The sequence below is a fragment of the Delphinapterus leucas genome, chromosome X (genome assembly GCF_059928025.1).
Source record: "Delphinapterus leucas isolate spDelLeu-1000000601 "Yukka" chromosome X, BTC_Dleu_Yukka2, whole genome shotgun sequence".
Taxonomy (NCBI): domain Eukaryota; kingdom Metazoa; phylum Chordata; class Mammalia; order Artiodactyla; family Monodontidae; genus Delphinapterus; species Delphinapterus leucas.
This window is the reverse complement of record NC_143150.1, coordinates 93,387,602-93,404,397: the sequence shown is the minus strand read 5'-3', so window position 1 is coordinate 93,404,397 and position 16,796 is coordinate 93,387,602. Positions and strand designations below refer to the sequence as shown.

The 16,796-nt window shown below is 37.6% G+C and overlaps 1 protein-coding gene across 1 annotated transcript; it reads right to left on the bottom strand.

The window, feature by feature from the left end:
* Positions 1-1,026: 1,026 nt before the first annotated feature.
* FUNDC1 (FUN14 domain containing 1) lies at positions 1,027-16,340 on the bottom strand. The gene is made up of 5 exons (XM_022556402.3): positions 16,211-16,340; positions 15,314-15,470; positions 11,888-11,963; positions 7,214-7,342; positions 1,027-5,488 (listed from the first exon to the last, which is right to left on the bottom strand). The coding sequence occupies exons 1-5, from the start codon at positions 16,236-16,238 to the stop codon at positions 5,411-5,413; spliced, it is 468 nt and encodes a 155-aa protein (XP_022412110.1). The 5' UTR covers positions 16,239-16,340; the 3' UTR covers positions 1,027-5,410.
* Between the last annotated feature and the right edge of the window lie 456 nt (positions 16,341-16,796).

Sequence of the window (16,796 nt, the reverse complement as noted above, 5' to 3'; positions counted from 1 at the left end):
TTCTAAAGGAAAACTATTGTCAATCTTGAATTGTATGAGAACAAAAGATATTTTAAGCATACGAGAACTCGGAAAGTTTACCTCCCACACTTATAAGAGTTACTCAAGAAAATAGTTCAACCAAAAATATAAGTAATCCGAGAAAGAGCACATCACGTAAAAGAAACTGAGTTTGTTCCAGATTGGGGGTGAGGGCGAGAGGATTAGAAGGAAAGTTAAGACTTTATTACATCTTGAAGCTTGGAGAATTCTCCACTGAACGGTGATGTTTTATAAACATTTCCTTTCTGTGGCTCTAATCCCACTACTTAGGTCTACACAGGATGATGTTTCTATAGAATCACATTGTGAATTCTGTTCATTTTTCCTTTTGAAGTGTGATTATTGATATATTTGGATTTATTTTTACCATCTTTTATGCTTCCTATTTACTCTTTCTCTATGCTTCTTTCTTCTTCCTTTCCTGGCTTCATTTAGATTGCTTATTTGTATGTTTGAAATATATTTGTCCTCAACCAATAGTAATTCATTTAGGGATTGCTCTTAAAATTTTAACATGCATGCATACTCAAAGTGTGAGGTTAATCAATATGTTTTGGAAGAATACAAGGACTTTACATTAAGAATCCAAATATTTCAGTTCTACATTTGTTTTATTGCCCCCCAGCTCCAGAAGACACTTAACTATTGTTTTACACAAGCAATGTTGGCTTAGAGTTACCCACTGTAGTGGAGGCTGTTGGTGTCCCACCCAGATCCATTTTACTGGGCCAATATGCCTACTACCCAGCTGTATATTAACTGCTGACGGCTAACAATCACACCATTCTCTTGAGAGTTGCTCTCAGCAGGACAGTGCCTCCCTAGCCTGGAGGTTACCCACCCCAATCCCTAAGGGCAGACTGCAGCCAGTGCCTGATTGATATGGGAATACAAAAAGCTAGCTCTCTTGCCACAAGGGGACACAACTCAGTGGTGCCAGTATTAGATTTCTATTGCTGCTGTAACAAATGATCACAAACATAGTGGCTTAAAACAACACAAATTTATTATCTTACAGATGTGAAGGTAAGAAGTGCAACACAGGTCTCACTGAGCTAAAATCAAGGTGTCGGCAGGGCTGTGCTCCTTTCTGGAAGCAATAGGGTACTCTGTTTTCTTGCCTTTTCCAGCTTTCAAGAGGCCACCAGCTTTCCTTGGCTCATGGCCCCCTTCCTCAGTCTTCAAAGCCACAACAGCATCGGCCTGATCATTCTTCTTCCATATTCACATCTTTGTCTCTCTTCTGCCTTCCTTCTCTTTTAAGAACTCTTGTGATTACATTGGGCCCACCAAGATACTCCAGAATAACCTCTTTGAGATCAGTTGATGAGCAACTTTAACTCCATCTGCAACCTTCATTCTCTTTTGCCATGTAACCTAAGGTATTCACAGGTTTGGGGGATTAGGACAGGAATACCTTTGTGGCAGTGCGGGGGCAGGGGTGGGATTATTCTGCCGGCCCCAGTGCCCTTCATGCTCCAGAGCTACTTGCAGGATCAGGCTAAGGCTAGATTCCAGCTGAACCCACATAGATGGACCGACAGGAAGTTGTGTTCTTATTCAACAGTAAACGATATTTGTCACAGTAACATATAAAACTTCATAGAATTTAATAAATTGTTACTACAAACATATGAAAAGGAAGGCGTTATAGAGCTAAATCCACATCTATCATAATAGGAAGTACAAGCCAAGTTATTTATCATAATAGGAAGTCCAAGAAATATGGCTGCAGTAAATACCAAGAGAAACAACTAATATAGTTGAAGCTTCTGTGGGGAAAAAGCCACTAAATTGAGGAATGGTAGGACAGACAAGTGCTCCTTTTCTTAGAAGCCTTATTTATAGTCAAATACCATTTGACTTCTTGGACTATATGTATTATTTTGACAAAAACCACTTAAAAAATAAATTCACTGAATAAAGCAGAAATAGCCCCCTAAAATAGCAATAACCTATGAATTTTAATTCCTATTCCTGGTTCTAAAAAAACAATGTTTGCTTCCTATAAAGTAACATGTACTTATTGTAAAGACTTCAAATGACACAAAAATGTTGAAAATGCAACATGAAAATCCTATATACCAACCTCTCAGAGACAGCCTCTATGAGTATCTGTGTGCACTCATGCTCACCTGCATATTTTTTTTTAAAGTGGGGTCATACTTTTTGTAACCTGATTTTATCACTAATATGTGGATCTCTCTAGATCAATTTATATAGCTCTACATTCCTCTTAATAATTGTATAGAATTCTATCATTTGAATATGCCATAAAAAGTAATAATAATTTAACAAAAATCAGGAGGCCAGAGGGTAACAGGGAAGAAGTACACTTATTTTCCTCATCTTTAATAACAGGGAGTTAGCAGATATTATCTAAAGCTGGTAACTAAGGACAGAAAAAGCATAATATTTAAAGTAATAGAGATATCTACTAGAAAAACTAAAAATATATTAGCAATCAAAAAAAAAGGGGGAAACAGTGGATGTGCACAAAATTCCTTACCTTTCAGAGTGAACATTCAGTGTACATCAATACTATCCAAACTTGGACAATAAAAATAATATAAGTATAAATATATTAAAATATATGTATAAAGAACTTTTCATAATGGTTGTCTCATAAAAGGGGATGAGGGTGGGCACTTGTATCTTTCTGTCATCATAAATGTACCTATTATAAAAAGATATTTATAAGTGAATATAGCTATTTATAAAACAGTACATAAACTGACAATTTTTATACAAAATACACATAATATGTATTCATATATATGCAGAAAAAATTCCAAAGGCTATGTATCAAAATATGGACAATCATTATCTCTAGGTACATCACATTATCGACATTCTATATATTCTTTATGCTGATGTATTTTCTATAATAAACATATTTCATTCATATTGCATTTGAAATAAGAAAATGTTAAAAATCATCTTTTTTGTGAGGGAGATTGGGGAGGGTTCTAAGAATAAAAAATAAAAATCAGTCAAAATGTCCTTACAAATTTTCTAAGCCACAAAATATCTATATTCCACATACTCAAGTTTTTATCAATCTTGCAAACAACCTTTATGCCCTCAAACATAAAAATCCCCATTTTAGACAAAGGCAGGCTATAGGCTTTTCATTCAGGCCAAGCCCCACCAAGTCATTTCTAACAGAGCTTCTGATTCACGGGGCTGCCATACTGAGAAGATTTCCTATAGGTTGACACCAACTCTAGCACAGTAAAATGTGCTTTTCACATACTCATTCACAACATCAGCTGAATACCTATGGTGAGCAAAGCATTACACAGGCTGTGTCACAAGTTATAGATTAATTAACACCGCACACGACTGCCTCAAGTAGCGTACAGCCTCGTGGGGAAACGGCACGGACACGAGGCAGAACAAGGGGCACTAACAGAGAGGAGAGAGTATGGAGAGAGCTGATAATATTTTACACTGGTATACAAATATTTTCAAACAAATCAAAAAATACTTGGAAATGTATAGGTAAAAAATGAAGTGCTCTTTTTCACTTTTCATTCATGTTTGGACTCTGAAAGTAGTTACCTGTACAACTCATTTGCCACTAAATCATACACCAAGTTCTCCTATAGTAGTATGTAACTTTTCATATAGGAATATTTAGTCTTTATTTGAGGGCAGACATTTTTGTGCCCCCCACTTTCCCAGTGTATCACACACAGAACAGACACTATAAATATTTCGAAAATGAACAAACTGAGCCAGCTCCTAGAGCTTGCCACAGGAGCCTGCCACACTGCATCAGATGAAAGGTATCATGCAGATATGGCACACAGAAGCGTGGCCCAGGTTCTACCTAACATAGAATATTTTTCCCTTTTAATTCCACAGTCATGAAAAGCTAGGCAAGGCAGAAAGAGAGAAAAGCTCAAAGAAGAAAAATTAAGTATTTATAAGCAACATCACTTCATATTAAGAAAGTCTGAGTTTTATTTAGCATTTTATCTGAGGCGCTGAGAGTAAAGGAAGAAAATGAAGATCAATCCCACATTCAATTTTAAGGAGTCTTGCAAAAATGAAAGCACACAGACTATAACAATCTTGAAAGCATGAAATGCCTTATGTTTACAATACACAAAAAATACTATAGAGACTTCCTATCAAAAGGAGATAGTCTGAGTATATGCAAAGTCTTTCCAATCTGAAGATTCCAACACACGTTGTTTTGCTGTCTTTCCCAATTCCAACGTAGAACTCTGGACAAAACAAACAATACAAAAAGCTTTTCTAGGCCAAGGACCCTCTGAGGGAGTCTGATATTTGCCCTGAGAAACAAGTCAACTGGCCTAGTGTTGGGACCAACATAAAATGCTACCTAAAAAGCTGAAAGCCTCAGCATTTACATCTCAAGACTAGATCAAAGAGATGATTCTCTTTAAACTACCATTTCATGATTATATAGAAAATCACTGTTCTTCAGACAATAAATTCATACTATACTACTAAGTATTTTAAGGTGATTTTTACCTCTTTGTAAAGAAAGGGTCTAAATAATAATTAGGATTTTTTTAAATGAAAAACAAGGTTCACTCAAAGTTAATAAAACGAATCACTGACCCAACTATATGTACCCTCAAAATAATTAATTCTACCCAGGCTGCCAAGATAAACAAATGAATAAAAAAATTAGAAGCTTATATGCAAGGAGATATTTTTACAACTACAGACATCAAAAAAAAGAAGAGCTTTAGACATGTAGTATTTCCCTAGAAGAGCATTTACTACAGTTATTACATAGTAAGCAAAGTAAGAATTGCAGGAAAAAACAACCTAAAAATTGGTATTAAATTTGTTTAATAACCTTAATAATTCTATTATTTGTAAATCCTTCCATAAAAGGGCATTACAGTTCTTCAATTTATTGCAAACATATCCTTAAAAAAAAGTCAGCCCTACTGTTGAAGCTATAATACAAATTTTTAAATTATTGGCACTATACTAAAAGCACAATGGAGAACATCCTATTTAAATAAAATGAGGATGATACTTCACTGGGGAATATAGCCAACAAATTTTTTTCTCTCTCCATATCTACATCCAACGGTGGTGTTTTATAGGCAAATTTTAAACAAATGCAAGTTTTTAAAAAATAATGAAAGCCATGTTTTGCTCAGGAATACTATTATACACAGACCATATAGATTGTTTTATAGCAGATACCAGTCTGCCAAATTTCAGATGGCAAAATGCTAAGCAGTGAGTTTGGTACTGTCCAGCTAGTTGTTTCTTGTCATCCTGGAGAATCTGTCAATGGGTAATGCTGAGACCATCTTGTCACCACCATCTGTCTTCTCAGAGGTGACTCCACTGTGATAGAACATTCATATCCTTAAGATGCAAGGCCTAGCAAAAAGCCTCCCACAAATCCACTGGATATCACAATGTTCTGTTTGACAAATTCTGTTGCCTGAAACAAAGTTTAAAGAAAAATACTCTGAATTGTGCTACAACATGGATGAATCTTGAAAACATTACAGTAAGTGAAATAAGACAGACAAAAAAAGGACAATGTTGTTATAATTTCCACTTATATGAATAGTCAAATTCATCAAGACAGAAAGTAGAAGAGAGGTTACCAAGGGCTGGGGAGAGGGGTTGATTGTGGGAATTACTGCTTAATGGTTAGAGTTTCTATTTGGGATGATGAAAAAGTTCTGGAAATGGGTAGTGGTAATGGTCACACAAAAGTGTGAATGTACATAATGCCAGTGAATTGTGCATTTAAAAATAGTTAAAATGGTAAATTTTATGTTATGTGTATTTTACCACAATAAGAAAAAGATATAAATTCTTTAAAATATTCTTAATTATTAAATCCAGAGCTAAGTATCGTTTTCAGATGTTTTCCTCAATTCAGTAAATATTCAGCAAAAATTCTTGTGTACCTACTATTGTAGGTGCCAACAACCAGACAAGATGCCAGGGCTGTCCGTTACAAACTGAAGGAGCCTAGAGCCCCCAGCCAGGCCCAGTAAACTTCCTGCTTCTGAGATAACAGGCATATGGACAGCAAAATTCTCACAGGTAAAAAGAAATCTCCTTATAGAGCTGGCATAAATGGTCCATTCAGCAAGTTTTTAACGTAGATGATTTAATAAATTCCCACAGCATATGCACAATGATACTTATTAGCAGTCAGTTCACTTAGCCAGTAGGAAAAAATGCACAGGATCAAAAAAATAACACCTTGATAAAATGTTTAACCCAAATAAAATCATGAAGAAGCAATCAGACAAAGCCAGACTGTATGATACTCTGCCTAGATGTTTCAAAAATGTGTCATGAAAGACAGAAAAACAAAAACAAAAAAACAGACGAGGGGACCATCTAAGATTAAAGCAGACTTCACAGACATGACAACCAAATGCAATATGTAATTCTTAATCGGGGGGAAAAGATGTAAAAGATATTTTGTGGAAAAATTGTAATATGAACTCTATATTAGGAAATATTATTGTATCATGTTAAGTTTGGGGGGATTAATAAGGGTAATAGTAATAGTATAGGAGAATATCCGTACTCTTGGGACATATGTGCTGAAGTATTCAAGAATACAAAGACCTGATGTCTTAAACAGTTCGGGAAAAAACAAAAAAAAGGGTAAATTTCTCACTCACTCACACACACACACACACACACACACACACACACACACACCAGCAAATGTGGTGAAACGAACAATTTGATGAATAGGTGAAGGGTATTTGGGTATTCACTGTTTTTGTCTTTCAACTTTTCAACCGATCTGAAATTTTTCAAAATAAAAGTTGGGGGAAGTAAAAGGACAGAATTAAAATAAAGGCAAAGGAGCATTCAATTCAATTCTAAACAGAATATAAGAAGAAAACAGGCAAAATTCACATAAAAACATGAATAAAACTAATATATATATTAATAAAATAAATATATACATTTTCAAACTATTCCACTTCAAAAAAAAGAAAAAGGTAGTTTTAGTTAACAAGTAAAAAAAATAATGAGTGATTTAAATGGTGGCTTGATCCCAAATTTTACTTAACGCTCTAGATATGACCAGAAACACCAATTTTTTTTAAAGAAGATAATCCCTAGTCACATTTTCTACTGAGATTCATTAAAAAAAAAAAGGAGCCAAAAATGTACATTGTCTTACTTCTTCTATTATATTGTTGATTTCAGGTGCTGCCTTATTTGCTCGTTTCTTAATCTGTCTTTTTGCTTTGTTTACATCTTTTTCAACTCTCTTCCAGTCGACCTGCACATAGCCACTGTGACTGGCAATCTGCAAAAATGTGATAAAAATGGTTAATTCTAAACCAACTAGGTTGCTAATACGATATATGAACATTTAGATTTCAAGAAATGTATGAAGCTTATGGGTAAGAAATCACAATTTATCCACTAATTTATTCATTAACAGACAGTGAGTGCCTATTCTGTGCCAAGCACTGTTCTAGGTCTCCAAGCTGTGGCCAAGAACAAGGGAGACATAGGTCCCCACCCTCAGAGAGCTTATGGTCCATTAGGGAAAACAGACTTAAGCATAAATTATTACTTAGATGTGATGAACACTATGTTAAGAGAAGTATAGTACTTAATGGGAAAAGATTCCAAAAATTGTATTATAACTATTCTATAATCCTATCATAATTTTTGGAATTTGAGAATGAGCTAAAAAGGCACAGAGACTATTGAAATTATATAGCTAATAAAAAAGTACCTTTAATCAAAGAGATGTTTAATTATAAGAGATCAGTAGCCAATCAGCTACTAGGTCACTAAAGTAGCTTGATAAAGGCTCTTCACTAACTCTGACTCTTTAGTCAAATTAAGAATACTTTCTGGTAATTGCTTTTGAAAGTGAAATATAAAAGAAAATATGCTCTAAACAACCTTCATGCCATAAATCCTTTTAATAAAACTACAGCTAAATGCCTACTACCCCTAAGAAAAACTCTCATATGGTGCTACTGAGACACTGCAAAATCTGAGCAGGAACAACAGTGTGTGTGTTAAGTCAGTAAAGGTAGTCCCTCCGAATAATACAATCAACATATAAAGAATCACATGAGTAGTAAACAATTGAGCCTTGTATACCATTATAAATCACTTCTACCAAGCTTATGCTTTCTTTGTAATCTTTTAATACATCACTTTAAGTATGAACCACACATAAAATACTTGAAAAAATAAAAATATCTGATTTTATATAAATAGGCTGGGAATCTTAGGGTCCATTTTCACTGTGAATGACTCCATAGAAGAATCTATTTATCTGCATTTATCCCTATATTTACTCACCTTCTATCACTTCTAACTCTAGCCTCAGCAAAACAGAGTAGTAATGAAACCAAATGGCAAGTGAAAGCTTTTCCTGGCAATACCTGACATGGCAATTTGGGTCACAGACATGGAGGGGATGATGAACCTTAAGGTCCCTCCCATAGACAGCGACTATAAACCCTGGTTAAAACACAAGGGCTCCAGAATTAACAAAAGGAAGCAGATTTTGAAGAGGAGGTGAAACTTGTAGGAAGAGACCAATGTAAGGTAAGTTGCCCATTTTTTTGGCTTTACCCTGAGGATAAGATGCAGTTGCAGGGTGGCTAAAAGTTCAATAGAAAACATGCCACCTTTCTGGCCTGAAGAACCAGAGGGCAGAGCCCAGGACAATAACAGCTGCCAGAAAGGACACAGCTAGAGAAGGGGAGCCCCAAATCCTATGTGTAAACTCTACCCAAGTTCTGAACCACACATTCATGGGGCATAATGAAGCACTCTGGCTAAGGCTTAAAAAATAAATAAACTGAGGGCTTCCCTGGTGGCGCAGTGGTTGAGAGTCTGCCTGCCGATGCAGGGGACAAGGGTTCATGCCCCGGTCTGGGAAGATCCCACATGCCGTGGAGCGGCTGGGCCCGTGAGCCATGGCCGCTGAGCCTGCGCGCCTGGAGCCTGTGCTCCACAATGGGAGAGGCCACAACAGTGAGAGGCCTGCGTATCGCAAAAAAAAAATAAAATAAAAATAAAAAATAATAAACTGAGATTTGAGCCACTATCCACCACAGGTGAAATGGAGTTTGCAATTTGAGTCTAACCAAGTTAACTGCCTACTAAAATCAAAACATTAACAAACTTCGGAGGAATAAAACAGAATCCAGATTCTCCACGATGTAACATTCCTAATGCCCAGGGATAAAATACAAAGTTATTTGATATGATAAAACAAGAAAATGTGGCCTAGTCGCAAAAGAAAATCAACAAATGCCAACTCTGAGATGACCCAGATATTGAAATTTACAGGACTTTAAAGCAGTACTGTAACTATGCTCAATGAGGTAAAGGAAACTACAGTTGTAATCAATGAAAAGATAAGAAATCTCATCAGAGATATAGAAAATATAAAAAGAACCAAATGAAAATTCTAGAATTGGAAAATACAGTATCTGAAATAAATTCACTGGATAGCCTTAACGGCAGAAGGTAGATGACAGAGTCAGTGAACCTGAAGCTAGATCACTAGAAATTACACAATCTGAAAAAAAAGACTGAAAAACTAGATGAACAAAACCTCAGAATATTATCAAAGAGCCCAACATTCATCAATCAGAGTCATGTTCAGAAGGAGAAGAAAGAATAGGAGAAAATATTTAAAGAAATAATGGCCAAAACCTTCCTGAACATGGTTAAAGACATTACTTTACAGATTCCAGAGCTCAGTGAACTCCAGGTAATGATCTAATACAATTATGAAATAACAATACTCAGATGATGTGGGGGTTGGGGGGGTGGGGCACACAGACATTCAATACGTCATAGCTAAATTCCCATATTCCATAACGGGAAGCCAACAGTTAATACCTCAAACTGAAAGATAAAGAAATGTCCAATTCACTTGTTTAGGAAAAAGGAAATAAATACCTTAAGAATCAGCTAGTAGTTCAAACTGGTTACCTCAAGGGAGGGAAGAATGGGGAGGTAGCGAGGGAGGCAAAGAACTACCCTAATCTGTAATAAGCATTATACATGTACTTGACTCTCTGAATTATGGACATGTACAACTCAAAAAAATAAATAAATTGAAAAGATTTATATACCACTGTCTGTTTTAAGATGGCAGTGTGGTAAATATCTATTGGAAAACACCTGAGTTACTAGAAAAGCTTTAAGTTGTCAGCAAACTAATATTTATCTTTAATAAAAATATGGAAGTGAGACTAAATAATTAGCCTAAATGCCATTTGTTTCTTTTTTCTTCTTTGTTTCCTTCTACTGAGTTTTCAAGGTAAGTCACATTTGTGGGAAAAATTGGTTTGATGCTGACAGGTCTCATGCTCTTCTAATCAGTGACTTCAAACAATATGTGGACTAGACACGAAGTAGAAGGTGGCAACAGCAAAACGTGGGTTTGAAGGGTACATATCAAGTGGACTGAAATGGACTTCTGAAAAACTGACATGCAGAGTACACTGAAATGTATAATTCTCTCTATCTGTTAACATTTTAGGGAACTCTGCTTTGGTCCAGTACCCTTTTCCACTAAACAGAAATGACAACTGAGTTTTCAAAATAGCTATAGAATTCACTATCTTGATTCTTGATAACTATATAAATATCTTAATTCTTGGTTCTATATAAACCCAAGTCAAAAATCAGCTTAAATAAAATTCTCCTTTGTACAAATACTGGCATATTCATCCAAAGGACTAAATTTAGATATGAACCATACTCCTTTTTACCTCTTACCACAAGTCATAAGCAATTACCCCTAATAATACCATCAACAGAAAAAAATATATATATATATATGTATATATTTAAACTGCTTAGTAAACAACTTAAAATCTGTGCTTAACACATATGAATCCAGTCCCTTTGTACTTCAGGTAATGACACTGGTTATTACATGATCAATGGCTTAGGTGCTGAACTCAGATTTTGGTTGCTATGACCATCAATCATTTTTAAAATCTGACAGATTTCTGTATCTTTAAAATTGTTGCTAACATTCATTCCCAGAAATTTTCAATTTTAGGATTTACTATATTTGATCTTCAGGGAATGATATTTTGGGGAAAATATATGCCAAGCAGACATGAATGCCAGATAATATCCTGATAAACATCCTCTAACAGCAAAGCATTTTTGAACCTTATACTTAGAGGAACATGAACAAGACTAAAACTTCAAATCCACTTGCCTCAGAAATAGGATTATGAATGGTTTTTTAAACCCAATTTTCCACTTTCTATATTACTATGGTTCCCTAGTTTTAAAAAACATGTTAGAAATTGCTAACAGCATTTTCCCCTAGGAAGGAAAACTGGCTAGGAAACAGGAAAGAGACTTCTTGAATTTTATATATTGTGTATGAGAGTGTGTGTGAATTTTTTTTTGAATTTTTGGATTATATTTTATTTATTTTTTTATACAGCAGGTTCTTGAGAGTGTGTGTGAATTTTAAATATATGTTTTAAATGGTCAGCATGAACAGGTTATGCTATTGATGAAATGTTTATTTTTCCAGGGAGATGCTTCAAGGAAAATTTAGGTAAATAACAAAAAATGAGATACCTCAAATTTTAACAGTTGTGTTTTTAATAGCTGGGATCAAACTATGCTTAAAAAACCTCAGAAGTATTTAAATTGATGCTTTTCATGACAGATGCCAGCTTTCAAAACTCATTTTAGTTTTTCCATAAACTGATGCCTAAAAGAGAAATTCCATCTTCTATTAAAATGGACAGGAGTGAAATGGCTAAACTTGACTTTCTCAGTTCCTAAGGGCTACATATGTAAGCAGAGGCAAGGACCAAAAGCTCTGACATACCTGAAGGAGAAGAAAGCCGCCACCTACTGCAGTTGCTGCAAGTTTTCCAACTTTCTGGAACAAAAATCCCGCACACCTTTAATGGAAGAAATGACAAAGGATGAGAACAATCAATGACGTACTAAACTCTCTCCCTTCTACTTTTCACTGCTTTCCTAATAAAATCTTAATGTCTTCCCAGTTCTTTTGATCATGCCCCTTACCCGCTCAGAAACCCACAATGTTTCCCATCAGTTATATAGACTAGTCAAAAGTGCATAATCTAAATTGTCTGAGATGTGCTTCAAAATAAGGGATGGAGAGAAGAAGAGGGGAATTTACAGGAAAAAGACTGGCTACTGAAACTGAATGTTAAGTACTCAGGGGTTCGTTATACTCTTCCTTCTATACTTGTATTAAGTTGAAATTCCTCATAATAAAAGTGCTTAGTTTTGTTTTGTTTTTTTTAATACACTCAAGATGTTCCACACACCTGGCCGACTCTCACTCTACCCAAACCTTCTGCTCCAACCCAGTTTCCAAATATGTCACCACTGTTGCTCAAGCTATTAACCTCCCTGTTTCTAGGGGTTTCTACCTAGCTCTACCTATCTAAAACTTTCCTACCCTTTAAGGTCCAGCTGGAGTTCCACCTTCACAACTATACTTCAGCCCATATTTCTCATGGCTTCCTTATCTATTCCTATCTCTATATTAAACCTGTTTTGTCTCATCTATCCTGTAAGGATGTCAACCCATACTTCTTTTTTGATTCTCTCCTTCAGTGAGCTCATTATTCCCTTAAGTATTCCAGACCCAGTATGCAAAAGAATCTCAGATTTCCAACTCCAGCTTTCTGTACTGGGTTGAAGAGTGTCACCCCCGAAATCCATGTCCTTCATAGAACCTCAGAATGTGACCTTATTTGGAATAAGGTCATTGTAGATGTAGTTAGTTCAGATGAGGCTATACTGGAGTTGGGTGGGCCCCAAATCCAATGTGTCATAGAGATGCACAGAGGGAAGACAGCCATGTGACGACAGAGGCAGAATTGGAGTGATATGTCTACAAGTCAAGGAATGCCAGGGATTGCTGGCAACCACCAGAAGACAGGAGAAAAGCATGGAACAAATTCTCCCTGAGCCTCCAGGAAGGAACCAACCCTGCTGACACCTTTCAAATTTCTAGCCTCCAGACCTGTGAGAGAATAAGTTTCCCTCATTTTAAGCTACCTAGTTGTGGTACTTTGTTACAACAGCCTTAGGAAACTAATACACATACACCTTCATAAATGGAAAATTTACATTTCCAATTAAATGATGAGCTTCTCTTGCCACCCAGAACCACATATTCAAAACGTCCCAAAGCAAACATCTTTCCAACCAAACCAGCTGTTGCTAAGGTCCCAATTTGTAAGTGACTGCACCATTCTCTAGGCTTGTTACCTCATGCTCATCTCAGGCTGCCTTCTTCATTGCCTTTGGGGTCCAACTGACGGGCAATTGTATATACTCGAGTATCGCCAAAACATCATTTGATTGTCTTTTGTCTTCTTTCCATCCTCAGGGGCATCACTACCTTGCTTCCAGACCACACTAAGGACACTCTAGCTAATCTTCACACCTCCCATCTCGCCTAGCAGCCACCCATCCTGCTATCAGTTTTAATTTCTTATTATGATCAAGAACCTATAGCTACCTACAGCTAAACATAATCTCCTCAGTTTCCCATTCATGTCCTGAATTGGTCTGAATTATTAACTCGTTAAGTTAACATCTATTAACCATTCCTCCTTAATGTATGCCACAACAGTACATCAGTTTCATACCCTAAGAAAATTCCAAAAATTTATTACACTGAATCTAAAGTCATTGCAACAAATCACCTGTATAATATTAGAGTCCTATTACACAGCTCCTGGACTGACACCTGGCTACAGTTCAAACATATGTGTCCCTCAGTAGGGGAGACAGCAACAAAGACTCAGAAAAGCGAACAGAGGAGGCAAGCAGCAGCCAGGTCTTAACAATATCCTGGGGAATGTGCTCCACAAGCATGTCTGTCCTTTGCTTGACGGCATGAGCCACTAAAATGAGTCTACTAACTTCCCCTCTTCTGTCTCTAGGCTTTCCAAGCAAACTTCTGCCAATCATTGGGCTTCTCACCAAGCTTAGCCTACAAGGAGAAAACACACAGCAATTTAATTCTATTGCTCAATTATTTTTTAGTCTCTTTTAAGGTGGGGCTTTAGGCCTTGACTCACATTAACCCATCACCCATGGCACCAAATTGTGAGCTTATTTAAGCAGAAGGCCAGGCCCTGAATTGTGGGCATCAAGGTACCACTGGCCTGTGAAAAATCATCTGAATAACCAGGGCTCTGACCAGGCATCTCTCTAACTGCAGGCTTTTTTCATAAGCAGCACTAATAAGTACACATCATGAATAAATACTGCACCTCTTTGTCACAGAATCTTCACAGTGAGTGTTTCTACCATAAAATGGCATTTATTAAAAAAAGGCATAAAAGAGTGCACCATTGTTCCAAGGTGCAAGTAAAACACAAATCAAAAAAATCATTTTATACTCAGTTTAAATATGTAAATATTTAAATTAATGTAAGATGAATTTAACTTAGAATCTAAGAAATAAATGATTACTCACAAGTTAAGCACGTACACTAACTTCAGAAATTCTCTAGGGTCATGAACATTTTCAAAATAAAGAGTCAAACTTGTTTCTGACCCTTGTTATTTGGCTAATCTTTTAGTCTAAGAATAACAGAATTATATCTACAGTAGCAATTATATAATCATGTGATCTGAAATGTTAACTGGTTAGGTTAATGCTTATTAACCTCTCCCCCTTAATGTACTCCACAGTATTATTACTGAGTAAGCAATGAGTCCTTTAATTCCAACCAAGACCCAACCTACAACTCTTCTTCAAAGTATTATCATAATCCAAATTAGAGTCATCTGTATCATAATCAGTACTTTTTACTGAGAATTTTACACTGCTCTCCACAGGGCTGATAATCCTGGAGACCAGTTTTACTGCGGGAATTCTCACAGGGTTTTCCGGTTGTTAGCACTGAACAAGTAAAAATTATTTACATATAATTAAGTCTTCTATATTTTTCCCTCCTTACCCACCGTCACTGAATCAGATTCACTATATCTGCGAAATCTGAAATGGGCGAAAATATACAAAGAATCAAAGGAAGGGTGAGGAGGGAACAGTGGAGGGTGGCGGAGGATGATCACCAAAACCCAACAGTCTCTAAGTGTTGATTACACTAATCATACCACAGAGAAAAGCCTCAAGGTACAGCTCTTCTGGGATTAACAGTGTAAAGCCACTGACTGAGCACGTAATTGGCCCAGATACAAAAGGGCAGTAGTCAGGCTCCCAATGAAATTTAACAAAAAAAGATGTTTTTCTCACCAGCCACTCACTCCACCCATTACAATCTGGGTGGCTACTGAGTATTTTTCTACCATAGGTCCGGAACTGTGGCCAAACACTCGATTCCACCAGTGGTGTCTTCTTGCATACTCAGTTAAATCCAACACTTCATAAGAGTCATCATCACTTTCATATTCTTCAAAGCAAAAAATGAAAGCAACAAATTTACAGTCAACCAAAAGTTAAAAATGCCCTGTACATTTTCATCTGTTACAACTCATTGTTACATTTGGCATACAGCTAAAAACGCCCAGATGGAAACAAAGTTTCTTAAACCCAATCCCTGAGACTAGGGCCTTGAGGGTAAAGGGCCATGCATCTCCTTCTCAAAGGCCCAGAGACCGGCCTGGGTGCCGGGGCAACGTCAGTTACGCAGCAGAGGGGTCACCCCCGCACCCCAAATCTCAGTAGGGACAGGTCAGAGTTTCACAGCAGGGTCTCCCCCCAATCTCAGTGGGTCAGTTCAAAGTTTCACAGCATGAAAGGTCACCCCCAAATCTCAGGTTCAGGGTCAGTGCAGGGTCCGTTTTCATCAGTGGGAGAAAGAAGGGGGGTCCTCCACTGACGGAACCGGTTAGAGGCCCGACAAGAAGAAATGATTTCAAAACCAAGACTTAAAAAAAACAACAACCAAAAAACATTAGAAGACGGACAGGAACGGCCGGAGATGAAGGTAAGGCAGGAGGTGGGGCTGTGTTGAGGGCGAGGGTCCTAGAGGGGAGAGCGAGTCTAGTCCGAAGTGGGTGCTCAAAGCGTTGCCTCAAGCAAACAGAGCCCCCAGGAACCCTGGGACAGGGGAAGGAAGACGCACCCCCGAGCCAAGGTCGAGAGCTGTGAGCCGTCTCTAAGATACTACTTCGGGCCCCGGCCGCTCACCTTGGGGAGGGGCGTTCCGGGTCGCCATGATACCGCCGGCGGCCTGTATTGAAGGTGGTCCCAACCCGCCCGCCTCTCCCTGCTACTTTAAGAACCGCTCTAGGCCCAGGTGGAAGTCTATGGTCTCTTTTTTTCCTCCTCCTCCTCCTTTTCCTCCAGGCGCGTAGCTCTGTCCCCGCCCCCTCCTCTAAGCGGAGGGCCTTCCGCGCAAGCGCAGGGCACAGGGGCGTGGGGAGGGGGAGAGGGGAGAGACAGGCTGGATACCAGCCTGCGAGGGTTTGTGGGAATTGTAGTCCGTTGCCCTCCACAAGCCTGGTTTCCCACCCCTCCCCCTCTAGAATTTACAGAACCTGAATTTTGGTTATTTTGTTTTAAAGAGCCTCAGGGCTGGAGGGGAGGGGGCGTCACTTGGTGGTTAAATCGGAAACCCGCTTGCTATTTGTAACACTATACCAGAAAGAGGCTTTTAAAAAGAGATAAGCGAAACCCTGTTTCAAACCACACTTTTCAAGCAGTCAAGGGCTCAACTAACGGATGGAAAATTTTTCTAACGCGCTGCAGCTGGGAACTGGAACGTTTTCATCCT

Coding starts and splice junctions, on each gene's coding strand:
- FUNDC1 (XM_022556402.3), bottom strand. CDS start 16,238: ATGGCGACCCGGAACGCCCCTCCCCAAG. Junction 15,471..16,210: donor CCGGAACGCCCCTCCCCAAG/GTGAGCGGCCGG, acceptor TTTGCTTTGAAG/AATATGAAAGTGATGATGAC. Junction 7,343..11,887: donor GCGGCTTTCTTCTCCTTCAG/GTATGTCAGAGC, acceptor ACATTTTTGCAG/ATTGCCAGTCACAGTGGCTA.